This window comes from Pantherophis guttatus, chromosome 18 (genome assembly GCF_059756535.1).
Source record: "Pantherophis guttatus breed Tessera chromosome 18, ASM5975653v1, whole genome shotgun sequence".
Taxonomy (NCBI): domain Eukaryota; kingdom Metazoa; phylum Chordata; class Lepidosauria; order Squamata; family Colubridae; genus Pantherophis; species Pantherophis guttatus.
Genome location: NC_142080.1, coordinates 14,256,295 through 14,275,331, shown reverse-complemented (window position 1 = coordinate 14,275,331; position 19,037 = coordinate 14,256,295). Strand labels below are relative to the sequence as shown.

The 19,037-nt window shown below is 44.9% G+C and overlaps 1 protein-coding gene across 6 annotated transcripts in view; it reads left to right on the top strand.

The window, feature by feature from the left end:
- LOC148111630 (maestro heat-like repeat family member 5) overlaps positions 1-19,037 on the top strand; it is a 39,313-nt gene that overhangs the window by 4,934 nt on the left and 15,342 nt on the right. For 2 of the 6 annotated variants that reach the window (XM_087881294.1, XM_087881293.1), the window contains 13 exons: positions 2,426-2,601; positions 8,213-8,633; positions 9,352-9,488; positions 10,916-11,011; positions 12,055-12,171; positions 12,997-13,119; positions 13,653-13,802; positions 14,417-14,536; positions 15,097-15,176; positions 15,693-15,828; positions 16,187-16,282; positions 17,762-17,866; positions 18,413-18,548. In XM_087881294.1, the coding sequence (XP_087737420.1) occupies positions 8,252-8,633; positions 9,352-9,488; positions 10,916-11,011; positions 12,055-12,171; positions 12,997-13,119; positions 13,653-13,802; positions 14,417-14,536; positions 15,097-15,176; positions 15,693-15,828; positions 16,187-16,282; positions 17,762-17,866; positions 18,413-18,548 (1,678 nt within the window). In that variant the 5' untranslated portion in view covers positions 2,426-2,601; positions 8,213-8,251. Of the gene's footprint in view, positions 1-2,425; positions 2,602-7,526; positions 7,733-8,212; positions 8,634-9,351; positions 9,489-10,915; positions 11,012-12,054; positions 12,172-12,996; positions 13,120-13,652; positions 13,803-14,416; positions 14,537-15,096; positions 15,177-15,692; positions 15,829-16,186; positions 16,283-17,761; positions 17,867-18,412; positions 18,549-19,037 lie in introns of those variants that run through there. The other 4 variants (XM_087881297.1, XM_087881296.1, XM_087881292.1 and 1 more) reach the window with 4 other exon arrangements.

The window sequence follows — 19,037 nt, the reverse complement described above, 5'->3', positions numbered from 1 at the left end:
TTTAAATTTAAATTTTAAATACAAATTTTAATCTGTTTAATTATGGGGTATTTTAAAATTCAGCCAAATTATTTAATTCGTTTTAATCTATTTTAAATTTTGTATCTCTGTGTTTTATCTTCTGGCTGTTCACCGCCCTGAGTCCTTCGGGAGAAGGGCGGTATAGAAATTTAATAAAATAAATAAATAAATAAATAAAACGGAGTGGAGGGTCTTTCTTTCCTAACGACCTACTTTTGGCAAGCCTAACAACATCATCCTGGGCAAAGGAAGGAGGCCAGGAACTTCCTGACATGATTGGGATACCTACTAGAAACACTCACGTCAAAGGACTCTTCCACCACATTTTTGTTGCGATTTGGCGAGATCTGGCCATGAATGGTGTGGATGGGTTTTAATTGTTTTCTTTTATTGAAAAGTTTTACAAACAAGAATTTTTTTTCCAAATATTTCCCCTCCCCCGCTCCTTTCCCTCCCCCCTCTACCCCCCCCCGGACTTCCCAGAACAAAATACAGGTAAAACAATTAACAGTCATATGCTAAGCTAAGCTAACTAACTACAGATTCCTATCCCCCCCTCGACACTTTAACTCACCTTTTACTTAACTAAATATACATACTCTTAACTTTTCCATTCATTCATAAGCTATTTGATACTTTTTAGTCCGATATTTGTTTTGAATATAATCAATCCATCTTCTCCATTCCAATATATATTTTTCTTGTGAGTGATCTTTCAAATATGCTGAAATTTTCGCCATTTCTGCCAAATTTGCCACTTTTAATGTCCACTCTTCAATAGTAGGCAATTCTTCCTTCTTCCAGTATTGCGCCACCAAAAGTCTAGCTGCAGTTATTAAATTTAAAATCCATTTAGTCTCTATAACCGTACAATTATACCCAAGAAAAACAATTGTGGGGTAAACTTTATCTTCTTTTTAAGAATATTTTGGATAATCCACCATATTTTAATCCAAAATGCTTTAACTTTTTTACAAGTCCACCATATATGATAATCACAATCACATCTCCAACACTTAGATTGCAAATTCGGATACATACAAGCCAACTTTTTAGGATCTAAATGCCATCTGTAAAACATTATATAAAAATTTTCTCTTAAATTTTGTGCTTGCATAAATTTTACATTTGTTTCTATTTCTTGCATAAGTATCTTGGTTACCCAAACCATGTCTATTCTGGACCAGGACTTATGGGGGTTAGAATAATATGTGAATTTCTTTACCTCGGAATTATAAAATCTGCAACCATCTATTAAATTCACTTCTTGTACTAAATCCATAAAAGTTCTAGGCAGTACATTTTTCTTTTTTTTATTACTCTGATCACTGCTATAATCCTTTTTACATCTACAATTGCGTTGAAATCGCCGATCAAACATATATTCCCTATTTTTTCTTCTATTATCTTTTGATGTACTTTTTTTTGTAAAATTCTAATTGTCCACTGTTCGGCGCATAGATAACCACCAATAACATACTTTTATATTTAAATTTTACTTCTATCATCAATATTCTTCCTACTGAATCTGCATATCTCAATTTACACTCTATTCCTTCTTTAATGTACACCACTATTCCTCTTTTCTTTTCTTCCGCTAGTGTTACAAATGATTCCCCTAATTTTTTACGTAATAAGTATTTTTCATCTTGTTTTCTTATGTGTACCTCTTGAAGGCACACAATATCCATTTTTTGTTTTATCACTTTTCTAAAAATTTGATGTCGTTTAGCCAGAGAATTGAGAGCATTTACATTTAATGATAAGATTTTAAAATTTTGTTCCATTCCTTTGTGGTTCTACTATGCGATATTTCCTATTACTTCCTGTCCTTTCTCTTAGCTCTTCTTTTCACTCCTTCTTCCTCTTGAGGTTCCCCTTCTTCCTCTTTATCTCCTTCCTCTAGTAGTTTTTCTCGCTCTTCTTGTTTTTGTGTCCTTTAAGTCCTCCGTTCCGGTTCCTCCCTGTTACTATTTGCTCCTTCTATGCCCATCATTTGGTCATGCAGGTTCTGTGCTCTGTGCTGTGAATCCACTTTTATTTTTTTCCCTTGCCACGACACCACCATTCCTTCCGGTATTATCCATCTAAATGGTATATGCCGTTTATTTAATAATGTGGCTAGGAACCAATATTCTTTTCTTAGTTCTCTTATTCTCTTAGGTACTTGCTTTACCGTAATTATTTCTTTGCCTTTATAAAACATGGGTTCATTTTTTGTCATTTTATAAACAATGTCTCTTATTTGGAGGTGGGGGTGGGTGTGGGGATACAGGACAGCTCAATTAATAGGACTAAAAACCCAATGTCAGACCAAGCTATAATAATAATGCAAATCCAGAGCATGTAAATAAAAATATCAATCTCTGCTATAATTTTCTGTTGATGTAATTTTTTGTTGCAGTGAATGAAACAATACTGATTTGGTGCGCAGGACATCTGCCAGGACCCCTCTGAAGGCTTCTCAGGGGGAGATGAAGCCTGGCCTGAAAGAGCCCCCTCCCTTGCCAAGGAGGCCCGAGAGGGAAAGGGCTCCAGGGAGAAAACGCTCTCAAGACACCATCCTTCCCTCATATCCAGGTATAGATGCTACAGGGCTGGGCTACCTATGGAACCAGCCTTGTCCTATCACATCAGCCCACCCCACACAATCCATCCATCCATCCATCAATCAATCCATCAGGACAGAGCCAGAAGGGAAAGGTGTGACGAATTTGCCAAGGCTCTGGGGGAAAAGTTTACCCTGAAGTCCTTGGGGCGGGTTGACAGGTATCTGGGTGTACATATCTTGGCCACTAAAAAGGGATTTGCATTATCCCCCCCCCCAAAAAAAATTGAGGAGTTGTTGGCCAAATGCAAAATGGCGGAGTCTAACTCAACGCATAGCCCCATGCAAAGTGACTACTATGGCCATAATGACAAGGACAGCCCTGAGTTCACAGATAATAAATTTTATAGATCTGTGATTGGCTCCTTGCTATACATTAGCAATTGGAGCAGGCCTGACATAGCTTTAGCTGTAAATCTATTGTCCAGGCATGTGGAAAACCCAAAGGAATTCCACTGGAATGCTGTCAAGAGGGTACTTAGGTACCTCAGGGGCACGGCCGATGCCCTCTTTATGCTGGAACCAGAGAAGGGGAAGCCGGCCCAGCTCTCCGCTTACTCGGACGCAGACTGGGCTGGTGACACCAAGAGTAGACGGAGCACCTCTGGTTTCCTCATACTGCTAAATGGCTGTCCTATCCATTGGCATGTTAGGCAGCAAAAATTTGATTCTTGCTCCACGGCCGAGGCAGAATATGCCAGCCTATCGGGCACAACAAACGACTTGATTTGGTTCAATGCTCTGGTAACGAGCATCTGGGCACCTCCTACTCTGCCCATCCAAATTCAAGAAGATAACACGGCCGCAATTGGAATCTCGGGGGCGTACACGGTGGGCTCTAGGTCACGCCACATAGACATCCGCTACAAGAATGTCAGGTAGCTTGCCAGAATGGGGTTTGTACACATCAAACATTGTAATACAACCGACCAGTTAGCTGATCTGTTCACAAAACCTGTGCCCATTGACCGACACAACCTTCTGTGTAAGCGTTTGTGTTTGCTCCTGTAAACGATGCATCTGCATGTCTATGACGCCTGCTCACCCCCTCACTCATACTCACTGGCACCTGTCATTGGCTGGCAAGAAGGGGAATTGTTAGATGTTTTGTGCCAGCCATGGCAGTTTCTTAAAAGGCCACCAGATGGGAGCAAAGAGGCACCTTTGATCCCACTGGTGGGCCAAAGGGCTCCGGCCCCTGCAGCCCCATTGGGGAGAGTTAATGGCCCTCCGGCCCCCTCACACTTTGGTAAGGGAGAGGCCAGGGGCCCCTCTAAGAATCCCTGCACAGGGGCTGCTCTTTGGCTCTTGTTCTAACTTCCTACAGGACTGAACCAGGGGCTCAATCCAGGCATGGATGCCTCCATGCCAGGGAACTCATTTTACTCTACTTTACTTCTAAATAAAGATTCAATGTGATTGCATCCTTGTGTGCTGCCTTTTCTTGGAAGTGGCCTCAACGAACCATCGATCTTTGTGAGATCCCTCACATCCCCACCATCTTTGCTGGTCAGAAAGTCAGAAAAGGGGTCATGGGACCCCAGGACATTGCAACTGTCATAAGTACATGCCAGTTGCCAAGCCTCTTGAGCTGAATTGTGGCTGTACGTCTAGGTAGCCCAGCCCCAGAGACGAGGCAGGCCCCCAACCTCCTGACCTTCCCCAAGAGCATGAAGACTCAACTCTGCCAGCTGTCTGGGGGCCCAGGGGGGCCCTGCAAGCCATGGGGGGGGTTGGGGAAGAAGGAGCTTCCTCTCCTTTCAACTCTGCAATTGTCCCTTTTGCCTTTTTTAAAAAAACAAACCTGTTTGGCTTTTTTTTAAAAAAAACTTTGCTTTCAACTGCAGCTTTTGTATCGTTGGAGAGTTTTACCAAAACTACTACAACACTTCAGCGATGATGGGCAGTGCAGAAACTGGACCCCCCCAAAAAATCATATATACAAGTAGTCCTCGATTTACGACCACAACTGAGCCCAACATTTTTGTTGCCAGTTGTTAAGTGAATCACTGCAATTCCTAAATTAGTAACATGGTTGTTAAGTGAATCCGGTTTCCCCCTTGGCTTTGCTTGTCAGAAGGCTGCAAAAGGGGATCACGTGACTCCTGGGACACGGCGACTGTCATAAATGTGAGTCACTTGCCAAAGGTCCAAATTCTGATCATATGACCGTGGAGATGCCAGAATGGTCATAAGTGTGAAAAATACTTTGTTCAGTGCTGTTGTAATTTGAACCAGCACTAAAAGAACGGTTGTAAGCCAAGGACTCCATAAGAATAGAATAGAATAGAATAGAATAGAATAGAATAGAATAGAATAGAATAGAATAGAATAGAATAGAATAGAATAGAATAGAATAGAATAGAATAGAATAGAATTAGAGAGTTGGAAGGAACCTTGGAGGTCTCCTAATCCAACCCCCTGCCCATGCAGGAAACCCTACACCAGTATATCATATCTCCTATATCTCATATCTCATAATAAGAAAAATTAAAAAACCAAGCTCGGTAGCAGATTTAGCCAATCAAAGAACAAAGTTGATCAGCCTTAATCTTGGTTAGGTTCTTTTGAGATCTAGCACGTTGAGGGACACCATCACACTGAGTCATTCCATAGTGACCCCTAGCTTTGCTCCCCATAATGTCGCTAATGTTTTTTGTGGTTTTTTTGAGAAACTTTATTGAGATTTTTTACAAAAAAGAAAAAAAACATAAGTGTACTGACATTTACAGTTAGTATCAGATGTGCAGTGTTTTAACTATATACATAAATAATACTTGGTGATATTTCAAATCACTTTTTACCGTTATTTAACACACCTTTAGGTCTTTCTTTCATTTTATCATGCATCCACTTGTACCACCTTTCCCACACAATATAATAAACTGACTTCTCATCATCGTTTAATTCATGAGTTAATTTAGTCATCTCTGCGCACTCCAATATTTTCCTAATTGTGAGCTCTTCTGGTGGTTGGGTTTTCTCTTTCCAGTACTGTGCGTATGCCAATCTGGCGGCTGTAATTATGTGGATCATTAAATGTATCTTTTCCTTTCCATATGGCTTCTTTACTATTCCCAGGAGAAATATCTCTGGTGTTAATTCAATATTTTCGCCAATTATTTCATATAACCATCTCCTGATCTTGTTCCAATATCCTTTCGCTTCCGGGCATGTCCACCACATGTGAAAGAAGGTGCCTTGACCGTGGCCACATTTCCAACAATTAGGATGTATATTAGGGTATATCTTTGCTAGTCTGGCCGGGACTAAATACCATCTATGTAGCATTTTATAATGGTTTTCCTTGTATGTCGCCGCTGTAGTCAATTTAAGATTCCTATTCCATGCCTCCTCCCATTCCCCAAAATTTATATCACGCCCTATATTTTTCTCCCATGCATTTATTTGATTCTTTGTGATATCTTCGGACTTGTCATCACCTAATAAATAGTTGTATAGTTTGGCCAGAATCTTTTTATTTGTTCCCATCAGGACTTTATCCAATCCATTTGATCCAAGTTCTAAACCGTATTGTTCTTTGTCTTTCTGATATCTAGATTTTATTTGTGAATAGGTCCACCAATCTAAAGTTATTCCTTGCTCTCGTAAAGTATCATTTGATTTAAGATTCCCTCCTTCGTCTAAGATATCTTTGTATCTGCCCATTTTCTCCATCCCCCATCTATTGGGGTGGATCAGGGCCTCCATCGTTGAGAGCCAACTTGGAATTTTTTTGTAATATCTTTGCCTAATCGGGGTCCATGTTTGTATCAATGAGTCTCTAATTTTATGTCTATGGAAATATGTCTTCCTTTTCTTCTCTACATCCCAAATGTGGGCATGCCACCCTTTTTGCAAATCGTGGCCTTCTAGGGTAAGAATCCTCTCATTTTCCAGGGTGATCCAATCTCTTATCCAGACTAGCTTAGCTGCCCTGTAATATATTTCCCAATCGGGGAGTCCAAATCCACCTATATCTCTTTTGCCCCTTAAAATTTTAATAGAAAACCTCGGTTTTTTCCCCTCCCATATAAATTCTCTGATGATTTTGTCTAATTCTAAAAAAAACTTTTTCTCTAAATTTACCGGTATGTTTTGGAATAAAAATAGTATTCTGGGGAGAATATTCATCTTAATTGTGGCTATCTTGCCCAAAAGTGATCATCTTATTTTCTTCCATCTGTCAAGGTCTTGTTTCATCTTCCTAATTAGGGGAGTATAATTGTCGTCTTTTAAGGTCGAACATCTTGATGTAATCCAAATTCCTAGGTATTTAATTTTTTTGGCAACCTGTAGTCCTAATACTTGTTTTTCTGGCTCTCAGTTGTATTCTTAATCAATACTTTGGTTTTGGTTTTGTTCAATGTGAAGCCTGCCACCTCTCCATATTTACTTAATTCCTCTAGCACTTTTGGTCCTGATTCTATGGGGTCTTCAAGGATTAAGGCTACATCGTCTGCAAATGCTTGCGTCTTGTAAATTTCCTTCCTGATCTTCAGTCCTTTTATTTCCTCATTAATTCTAATTTTCCGTAAAAGAACTTCTAAGGCCAAAATAAACAATAATGGGGATAGGGGGCAACCTTGCCTTACTCCCTTACTAATTTGGAATGTTTTAGTCCTATGCTCAGTGGCAGACTTAGCCAATCAAAGAACAAAGTTGATCAGCCTTAATCTTGGTTAGGTTCTTTTGAGATCTAGCACATTGAGGGACACCATCACAGTGGGTCATTCCATAGTGACCCCTAGCTTTGCTCCCCATAATGTCGCTAATGTTATCAAGGGGGTTATCCAGGGGACCCTCCATATCCCATCCCTATTATCTTGGGGAGTAAGAGGCCCCTTGGGTCATGACACCAGCTGTCCCCCATGAGAACATAATGCGCTGATGTCACAGCCCCTGGGGCAGAGATATAAAGGCAGAAGGGATGAGAGGGGAGCTGTGGAGAGTTGAGGAGAGTAGAGGATAGTTGAGTTCAGTTGAGTTGTGTTGAGCAGAGTAGAGCAGAGCAGAGCGGAGGGGAGTGTTCTACTTTGTCAAATACCTCGCTGAAGCCTTTCAACTTTTATTTCTAGTCTGTCTTTCACAGTTACGTTGTTGGTAGGTTGGGCTATAGTTTCTTTTTGCATGCAAAGAACGAGTTAAGCAACTCTGCTTTCTCTCTGCTGCCTGTAATTTCCTTGCCGTCTTCTCTCTTTAGGGGACTTTTAGTTTGGTTGCTGTGCCAAACCAGACAGTTGTAGAGGTACAAAGGAGAGACTCCCAAATTCCTCTGTAGATCAGCAGCTCCTTGGGCAGTCTGAGCTTCTTGACCCAGGAAGAACATGTGATAAATAGAGATAGATAGATAGACAACTAGATAGATAGATAGATAGATAGATAGATAGATAGATAGATGATAGATGATAGATGATAGATGATAGATGATAGATGATAGATGATAGATGATAGATAGATAGATAGATAGATAGATAGATGATAGATAGATAGATAGATAGATAGATAGATAGATAGATAGATAGGAGCACCAAGGACCCCTCCTTTCAACCTGGAGTTACAAAACTTCTCCTTTATTGACAGGATCTCCATCCAGTTCAAGAACTCCCTCTTCACGAGAGGATGGACCACATGCTAAAAAAGTTGCCCTTCTTGAAGAAGGAGGACAGCAAGGAGTCCCATCCACAAATTACGAATAATGACCCATGGCAGTGGAACAGTCACTTCTCTGGCTCCCACCCGTCCACTTCTTCGGCCACTCAAAGAACCACGCAGGTCTTGCCCCTTCTTGTAAAGGGTTCCCCAGCTCCAGTGGACATGAGCAAGAAGGTGCAGCCTCCAGCACTGGTGCTGCCAGAATTGGTGCGCAGGACCCCTCTGAGGGCTTCTCAGGGGGAAATGAAGCCTGGCCTCAAAGAGCCCCCTTCCTTGCCAAGGAGGCCCGAGAGGGAAAGGGCTCCGGGGAGAAAAAGCTCTCAAGACACCATCCTTCCCTCATATCCAGGTATAGATGCTACAGGGCTGGGCTACCTATGGAACCAGCCTTGTCCTATCACATCAGCCCACCCCACACAATCAATCCATCCATCCCTCCATCAATCAATCCATCAGGACAGAGCCAGAAGGGACCTTAGAGGTCTTCCTTCTCCAGAGACCAATTGCATTAAGCAATAAGTTTCTCTTCCTACCTTCTAGTGCTTTGGAAAATAAGTTGGCCCCCTCCTCTGTGTGCCAGCCCCTCAAATACTGGAAGACTGCTCTCATGTCACTAGTACACCCTTCCTTCCTTTTCCTAACTACCCAAATCCAAATCCTGCAATCGTCCTTCATCAGGTAGGGACGTTATGGTGCAGACTCCATCAGTCAAAGAGTTTCGACTGTGGGGCCTAGGAAGAGGGTCTTCTCTACTGCTGCCACTGTATTAGGGAACATCTTACCCTCAGAGGTGAGGAAAGACCCCTCCCTCTTAGCCTTTTTCAAAGGCTAGATCTAAATTATAAGATTACAACATCATGAAATTTCAAAGCAATAAAAAATTCCAATTCCATATATAAGATGGTTGTCTAAGGACAGGAAGATCAGGGCCTCGAGACTTATGACACGTTTGACCCCTCCCTCAGGCTCAGCCTGGTGATCCACTACGCACTCCTTGTCTCTCTCTGCTTTGAGAAGGCTTGTCCTGTCGAATTGCCCATCAATCTCTGTCTGTCTCTTCTTCTCAGAACTCTCTGACGAGTCTTTCAAAAATTTATGGGAGAGCAGGAAGCCATTAAAAGGCAGACCCGTCAAACAAATCTTGGATCTCATGGACGAGAGAGAAATATTAGAGACCATCTTGGACCATCTTCGTCCTTTCCAGGTAAGCAGCTGGGTTTGTGTCGCGGTGGGCCCTGAGGTCCATCGTGGAGAGGGTCCAGAAGCCAGGGCTGCCTCGGTGGAGATCATTTATCCCAAAAGTAGACAAATGTAGTTATGGAGAATTTGCTGAACTAGGGGGTCCTTGCTGGAAGGATCATGGAACGACCATGGAATGATTGCCTCAACCATTTTGGACTCCACCTCAACATCAAGACAGGATACTTAGGGACTGTCACCACCCCTGGAATGCTTCAAATCAATGGAGAAAACCTAAAGCAGGTGGACATTTTTTGGTATCTGGGATCCCACCTCCAATGTCAATGGTGACATCAATGGCGAGGTGAGAGCAAAGGAGAATGCAGCCTGGATACGTTGGCGAGAACTCACCAGTGTGTTACTGGACAGACGAATGGCCACCCATCTTAAATCTGAGACCTACAAGACAACCATCCGCCCTGTTGCACTGTCTGGCACTGAATGCTGGGCAGCAACAACAGGGACCGGAAGCTCTCTGCATGCCACGGAAATGCGAAATGGTCCTGAGTGTGAGAAACAGTCCATTTTTTTCAGTTGTAAACTATCCTTTATAACTTCGAACAGTCAGTAAATAAATGTTCTGACCCAAACACGACAAACCCTCTGAAGTGAACTCAAAGATTCCTTTATGAGGAGAGCCAGCAGCCCCGACAAAAAGTTTCTCTCCCACCACAGGCTAACAAGTCCATCCGGCAGGGAGAAGAATCATTGTCTGCCACATCTATTCATCTCCGCCCCCTGCCTTTTATCCCCAGAGCTAGGGAGGGGCTTCGCTAGCAGTGGTGGCTCGTCTGTCCCAAGGACCGGCCCATAGATTTCCACTGCTCTCCTCTCCTCTGCCTTCTGTGTATCCGCGCGTCAGGCACTGGACCCAGATGTTCCTCCTCTTCCTCATCCACCTCCAGACCTGCGGTCTGTTGACTCACCATCTGAGGGCTGACGGATGGCCCAGGCTCCTCCTCTGTCTCTCTCTCTGCCAGCCCCATTCCCTCTTCCCCCTCGGAGCTCTCAGGTTGCCTTGATGCTGGCCCTGACTCCCACGCCGCCTCCTCCTCCTCCTCCTCCTCCTCCTCCTCCTCCTCCTCTGATTCGGCTGCTGGAGGGCCACAACAATAAATGGTGATAAATCAAGTTCTCACAATTTGTGGCAGAGATTTTCCAACCGTTCATCTCAAAAGCTGCCTCTGCTCCAGCTGATACAATCCGGATGTTCCTTGTTACGTGCTTCGTGTCTGTCCCAGCTAGAAAAGTCAAATTACTTATAATATGCATCCGGACGCAGAAGGGAAACCAATCCTCCCCTTGGAAACACACAGAAAGCTGTTCCTTCCTCTGCTCCTTCACTTTCTCACAACTTCTTTTTTGTTGTTCTTGTTGTTGTTGGCAAAGCAGATTCCTTCAGACCACAAACTGCCCAGGAGGAAAACAAGCGCATTGCCGCCCATCGACCAGAAGCAAAGCACGTCCCAGGTCTTGTCTAAAGACAAGGTAAATATGCGGAGGTTTTACACTTTTAGGGCCGCAGTTATCTTAGATGCAACATCAGAAGAGGACAGCTTGCCATGGCCAACTCACCGTGGCTGCCCACGAGCCACAGCAGACTCACCGCGGGTTAATTCAACCATTCCGTTCTCTCCAATAATGTTAAAAATCATTTTAACATTTGTCGTTTATGTTTCATTTGTCCCTCCTTTGAGGCCTCCTTTCTTTGACGCTTCTGTTCCACCATTTCCTCGATATTAGACAGACAATGAATAATAGAACTACAGACTTGGAAGGGGGCCTTGGAGGTCTTCTAGTCCAACCCCCTACTGAAGGAGGAAACCCTTTCCCATTTCAGGCAAACGGTTGTCCAATCTCTTCTTAAAAGCTTCCAGTGATGCAACACCCACAACTTCTGGAGGCAAACTGTTCCACTGGTTAATTGTTCTCACTGTTTGGAAGTTTCTCCTTGGTTCTAGATTGGTTCTCTCCTTGATAAGTTTCCATCCATTGTTTCTTGTCTTGCCTTCGGGTGCTTTGGAGAATAGGCTGACCCCCTCCTCTTTTTGGCAACCCTTGAGGTATTGGAACCCTGCTATTAGTGTAACTCTTGTTCCCTGGTGAGTTGGCCACGGCAAGTAGGCCATGGCTAGTTGGCCATGGTTAGTTGGCCAAGCCAAGAGGGCCATGGCAAGTTGTCCCAATCCACCACGGAGAGCTAATGCATGTAAAAAGATGAAGCTGCCAGATCTCCACAGAAACCATAAAGGATCTCAGGACGGCCAAACAGAGAATCAGCAAAGGGCACCTATGGGGATGGGGGAGGGGGGTTAAAGTAGCTTTTCAAGAAGAAGAAGAAAGTCAAAATGGCAATTATTGACTTATTAGATTCGTATGCTGCCCATCTCCCCAATCAGGTCACCCAGGACCAGTTTCCGTGTGCTTGACCACACGGAGTCCTTTTCTGATCCTAATTTCTCCTATATTTCCTTTTCCTGGCCGTTTGGTGGAGCTCCCTAGGACTCACGGACTCTTTTTCCCACCTTCAGATTAGCCTCTACAAATATTATGGCGTTAAACTGCGAAACTCAACACAGAAGGACCTGGTGACGGAACAGCTCCAAAGCCTTCTAAGTTTTTCACTCCAGGAAGAAACAGACCGAGAGGTGAGTGGCAGTGGGATGCCTGCGGGGGCTGAGACCTCCATCTTTGTGGGGTCCTTGGGGCTCTCTGAGCTTGGATGTTTTCTTGCAGACGTTTAGTGACCCAACTAGGTCACCTCATCAGTGCCAGAAGAGAACAGGTTTTGCAGAATAGAGGTGAAGGGAGGAGGAGGAGGAGGAGGAGAATTGTGGGGTCCTTGGTGCTCTCTTAACTTGGTTGTTTTCCTGTAGATGTTTCATGACCCAGCTAGGTAACATCATCAGTGCTAGAAGAGAATGGGGGTTACAGAGAGGAGGAGGAGGACTGTGGGGTCCTTGGTGCTCTCTGTGCTTGGTTGTTTTGTTGCAGACATTTCATTACCCAGCTAGGTAATTTCATCAGTGCTAGAAGGGCCTGGGGTTTGCAGAGAGGAGGAGGAGCAGGAGGTGGAGAAGGGGAGGAGAAAGCGGAAGGTAAAGACAAAGGGTTAGGTGCAAATAAGAGCCTTGGTGGTGCAGCGGACTAAAATGCTGTTAAGTAGCACTTAGCTGCCAGCTGCCGGCAATTACTGTGAGTTCAAATCTCACCAGGCTCAAGGTTGACTCAACCTTCCATCCTTCCGAGGTAGGTAAAATGGGGACCCGGATTGTGGGGGCAATAAGCTGACTTTGTATTAAAAAGAACACCGCTTTGGGGGGGGGAAAGACCTACTAAGCAGGTCTATACAAAAGTATGAAGGCTATTGCTTAACGCATTGTAAGCCGCCCTGAGTCTCCGGAGAAGGGCGGCATATAAATCGAACCTATAAATCAATAAATGTCCTAATTCACAAACATCGCTTTGCCTAGGGAATCTCGGAATCCATTCGAATGGCATCCTTTTGCCACCTGCCTGAGATTCTGGTGGCCCTGGAGGAGGCTGGCCAGTTCAGGCAGACAAAAGGACCGTTTGCAGTAGAAGCCCCCATTGAGGTAAGACCAGGGATGGGGTTGCAAGGTCTGAAACTCAGTACAGAAGGAGGCTGGGGGGATTCTGGGAAGGAAAGTCCAATGTGCTTAGAAGGACTTAGGCTCCAGGCTGTCTGGTCTCCTCAGATTGGTCATAGATCTCGTAGATATAGGTGGTGCTGAAATTCTCCATCTCCATCTCCTGGAGAACTATTTTATAAGGCTAGAGAAGATTAGGAGCTGCCCCAACAAACACCTCGAGTAGACCCAAAGGTGCTTTTTCCAAAGGCTTGGGCTTGGTTTTTTCCTGAAGACATTTCGCTTCTCATCCAAAAAGCTTCTTCTCTTTTGACCCAAGTCAGACCTGAAGAAGCTTCTGGGATGAGAAGCGAAACCTCTTCAAGGAAAAACAAAGTCCAGTTGCCTTTGAAAAAGCCCCTTTGGGGCAACCGTGACCTGGATGACTAAGAAGCTCCATCAGTTTCCATCCATTGCTTCTTGTCTTGTCTTCTGGTGCTTTGGGAAAGAGTTTGACCCCCTCGTCTTTGGACTGACAGGACTCACAGACTCTCTCCGAGAGATGGATTCGGACCACATTAATACTCTGCTATGGCCAGGCAGTCCTGGGAGCGCAAGTAGAGGACATGATGCCTTTCCTGGACAACATTGTCTCAGAAATACTCTATCAGTATTCCAGCATGAAAAAGGTAGGCAGGTTTCCACCCTCTACTTCTCTTAATGCTGAGTTTAATCACAAGAACAATTATAATCCGGAGTCCTTAGCTTGTTTGATTTCTTAAAGACATTTCATGACCCAACTAGCATGTTGTGGGAGAGGAGGAGGAGGAGGAGGAGGAGGAGGAGGAGGAGGAGGAGGAGGAGGAGGAGGAGGAGGAGGAGGAGGAGAATCTATGGTCTTGTTGCATTTATTATCCTCAAGGCAGCGCTCCTGCATTACACTCTTTCTTCCTTTCCACACAACAACTCTGTGACGTGTTTTGGATTGAGACTGGCCCCAACTCACCTAGCTGGCTCTCGTGCCTAGGGCGGGACTTGAACTCACAGTCTCCTGGTGATTGGCCCAAAGACAGTTGGCCTTTTTCCCTAAGGAGGAACTAGAACTCACCATCTCCTGGTGATTGGCCCAAAGTCTCTCAGCTGCCTTTCATCCTATAGTGGGACTAGAACCCAGAGTGTCCAGTGATGTTTTGATTGGGGGCCCCCAGAGTTCAACCAAAGACAATCGGCTACGTAAAGGTTTCAGTAAATAAATACATCCTCTTCCTTCTGGTTTCTTTTCATTCCCACTGGGGTTTTCCAGGACGAAGGGCTGAAGAAAGCCTTCATGAGGTCCATCATCATGATCACCAAAGCTGTTGCCAACAGCAGGAGGCAAGACCTCGATTTGCCCCAGAAACAGGAACTGGTCACAAACATCGTTGTAAGTGGGGAGAGGGGGGGAGGCAGGTGCTCCTGGGCGTCTTTCTTTTTGGAAGTGAATTTGAACCGAATTGAATGCCAATCAATGGAGCCTGAAAGGTTTTGTTGCTAAGTGGGACATTTGTTAAGGGAATTCTGCCCATTGTACGACCTGTCTTGCCACCGTTGTTAGCCGAATCATTTTCGTTCAGTTAATCGCACGGCTGTTAAGGGAATCTGGCTTCCCAATTTTATATAGGTCATCAAGAGGCCACAGTTACCCACCCCTGACTTAAATCATGGTCACGGGACACTGCAAACTGCCATCAATGCAAGCTGGTGGCCAAGTGACCGAAATGGGGTCACAGAATCGCTGAGGAAGGGGCGCCTCTCGGAACTTGGCATCTGGGTCATAAGTAGTCCTGAAGAGATCCCTCAAAACTTTAAATGGTGGCTAAGTGACCAGTTGTAAGCTGGGGACTTCCTGTGTCAACCAGAAAAAGCGTAGGGCTGGGAAGAGGGCCAGCTGGAGGGTGGCCATATCTCAGGTTCTTTCTTAGATGGGTTTCCTTCTCTTTTCAGGAAGTCATTGAAGATGAGCCCGCGAGACCCTTGTCCATCGAAAATCTCCATCAAGCGATCATCACCATCACCTGCATGAGGTATGTACCTGCCAAGAGACAGAGAGAGAGAGAGAGAGACAGAGAGAGAGAGAGAGACAGAGGAAGGAGGGAGGGAGAGAGAGAGAAATCCTGCATCCTGTTTTGGTCACCACAATATAAAAAAGATGTTGAGACTCTAGAAAGAGTGCAGGGAAGAGCAACCAGGATGATGAGGGGAGTTCTGATATTTGAGGGGCTCTCAGAGAGAGGAGGGGGTCAACTTCCCCTCCAAAGTAGCTGAGAGCATGATGAGAAGCGATGTAGGGAAGCTTATCAAAGAGAGATCCAGGAGAAATTTCCTGACACCGAGAACAATCCATCAGTGGAACAGTTTGCCTCCAGAAGTTGGGGGTGCTCCATCCCTCGAGGTTTTCAAGAAAAGAGGGGACAACCATATGACTGGGATGGTTTAAGGACCATCAAGCAAGGGTTGGAGTAGAAGACCTCCGAGGTCCCTTTTAGCCTAATGAGTCTATGATCTTCTCACCCTCCTCCTCTTTTCTCGTCTTTCATCAGCCGTATGAAGCCCCCCTTGAACTCCGAGATGAGGTCTAAAGTGGTGAGAAAAAGCATCCAGAAGGTGTTTTCCTTGCCGGCTTACCTGGTGACAAAACTGAACGTGAACGGCCCAGGACAACCAGCTCAAACTCAGGTGAGCAGTCCAGATGGAGCCAAGCCATCTGAGATCCACCTGGAAATAAGCATGATTCAAAATCTCCTCCAAAACTCTGGATCCATCCATCGAGCCCAATGTCCTTTTGTTCCTCGTGTTCAGCCGAGAAAGCATTTCCTCCAACTCTGGAAGAAAAACCAGCCCTGCAAGACGGGCCACTCCGTTGATTGCAGAAGGGTGGACTTCAACTCCCAGAAGTCCGTGGCTGGCTCAGGATTGTTGGGCGTTGCAGTCCACCAGTCGTCCTAAAAGGGCCATAAATTCCCCAGCCCTGGATTTCTTCCTCTTTCTTCCTTTACACCACTTCTTCCTTTAGATATTCTTTTTCTCCTTCTAGGATTTTTATGACCAGATGGTGACCACCTGCAACACCATGCTCACCGCCTTGCTGTCCGAGGCTCCCAATTTGGATTCCCTGCAGGATGTCTTGACGGTAAAGAGTGATTCTTTCTCGGGGTTGGTCAGCCAGATGTTTAGGCTGGATTTGGCGATTCTGTCCAGCTGTCGAGCCCCTCCCAAGGACCCGGGATAGGCAAATGTGGCTGTTGGGTGGACAACTCGTCCCATGGGACAATTCAACCATTCAATTGAACTCATTTCAATAGTTAAAAAATGATGTTCATTTTTGTCATTTACATTTGTTTTGTCCCTCCTCTGGCATCTTTTCACTAATGATTCTATTCCACTATTTCTCTGATATTCGTGTCTCTCTTGTCCCACGGCAAGGAGGAAGGGAGGGAGGGAGGGAGGAGATGATAATAAGAGTGAGGGAGGGTCTCAGGGAAGTCCACAGGTGCCCCTGACACGAGAGACGTTGAGCTGGCCACTCCCACCTCGGCCACGCCCCCCTCGAGGTCAAACACAACCTTGATTCGGCCCTCCATGAAATCGAGTTTGACACCCCTGTCATAGAGCCTCGCAGCTGTTCCGAGTAAAGCTGCCTTCTGCAATTGACCGATGCAGATTATGTCGATGCCGATGGGATTCATTTTAGCAACAGAAATTTTGGACTCATTGTGGTCATAAGTCGAGGACTACCTGTATTTGTGATGGTTGCAGCATCCTGGGGGGGGGGTGTCACCTGACCACCATTGGCGAACTGCCCAACTGGCTTCCGACAAGCCAAAGTCTACGGGGAAAGCGAGATTCGGCTAATGACTGCATTATTCACTTAAGGACCACAGGGATTCGTTCAACCCTGGCAAAAAAAGGTCATAAAGCCAGTCACAAGTCGCCTAACATCCACCTTGGTAAGCACCCCAAATTCTGGTCGTAAGTCAAGGACTACTTATACAGGAAGTCCTCGACATACAGCCATTCATTTAGGGACCGAGCTGGGATGCTGCAGCCGTCATAAAGATGAGTCATTGGCCAAGTGTTCAAATTTTGATCATGTGACCATAGGGATGCTGCAATGGTCATAAGTGTGAAGAATGGTCGTAAGTCCCTTTTTCAGTGCCATTGTAACTTTGAACAGTGACTAAATACTAATAGCACTTAGACTTACATACCGCTTCACCGTGGTTTACAGCCCTCTCTAAATGAGGACCCAGGTTCTTCTCCTATCTGGGTCCTCATTTGACCGACCTGGTAAGGACGGAAAGCTGAGTCAACCTGGAGCCGATCAGGATGGAACTGCTGAACTTCTGGCAGTTGGCAGAATTAGCCTGCAATACTGCGTTCTAACCACTGTGCCACCACGGCTCTAAATGAACTGTTGTAAGACTAGTTGTATTCCAGAAATCTTCAATTGCTACTCTAGTTTTCAGTCTAAAATAGACCTCAATTGACCAATGTCTCAAATTTGTTGAGCTCCTTAGATTTTCTCCCCAGTCCTGGCAACTTCTGTGGCTCTTCCAACTGTGAATCACAAATTCTTCCTTTCCTCCTCCTCCTTTGTTTTTCCTGGCAGCACATTAATCCCTGGATTGAATCTCCCAAGAGACACGAGAGAGAGAGGGCCATCAAGAGCATCAGACACCTCCTGAAGTTCGTTTCTGAAAACGTCAATTTCGACGTAAGTCACCGTTTGGGATGCGCAGTGAGATGTTTTCAAAGAAAGGAAGAAAAAGAAGCAAGTCCTGCTGCCTTTTGGAAAAAGCATCTTTGGGATGTGACCAGGAGGATATAAGGAGTCCCGCTTGATGAAGGGGTTGGAGGAGAAAACCTCCACAGTCCCTTCCAGCAATTGAGGTTCTGGGATTCTAAGGTTCTATGATTCTGGGATTCACAGATTCTAAGATTCAGAGATTCAGAGATTCAAAGATTGTATGATTTAGAAATTCAAAGATTCTTGGATTCTAAGATTCTATTATTCAAAGATTCTAGGATTCACTGATTTTATGAATCTATGACTATGATTCTAGTCTTCTAAGATTCAAATATTGGATAATTCTAAAATTCTAAGATTTTATGTTTCTAAGATTCTGTGATTCTAGAATTCTAAAAGGTAGGATTCTAGGATTCTGTGGTGCTATGGTTCCTATGCTCTGATTTCAGTTGGCTGAAACCTTCATGAGCCCCCCTTCTCATCTTTCCCCTCCTTTTTGCTTCCTTTCATTAGCCCACAGGTGACTTTTCTTTGCTGGGACAGCTGGTGGCTTTGCTGGGCCTGCACGTTGGCGACACCAGCAAAGAAGTTGGCCAGACGTCCGCAGAGGCCGCCTACCACCTCCACCACCTCATCATGAGCAAAATGGGTGAGAAAGTTGGACTCCAAGGGCTGCCAGGAGCCCAGGGATGCGCACTGCCCAGGAGAGCACTGGGTGGCACAGCTTGTGGCGTGACCAAGACCCCGGTCGTTTGCCTGGGCAGAGATGCCTGGAATTGGCCGTTGGTATTGGCACCTCTCAGGGCCAGGGGTCATTTGAAGACTGAGTTTCTCACGTTAAGTGGATCCGTTAGGCCAGTGGTCGGCAAACTCATTAGTCAACAGAGCCAAATATCAACAGTACAACGATTGAAATTTCTTTGGAGAGCCAAATTGGTTAAACTTAAACTAGATAGGTAGGTACATTGTTATTAACTTAATTAGGGTACTCCTAAACTGGCCTTTGCTAAGAACGTCCTCAATCTGATGGAGGTACGTTCGCTGAGGTCGACCCCTTCCATCTCTCCCATCCACACTCGTCCTGTATACTTCTTTCGTCTATCTCCTTTCGTTCATCCTCTTTATATGTCCAAACCAT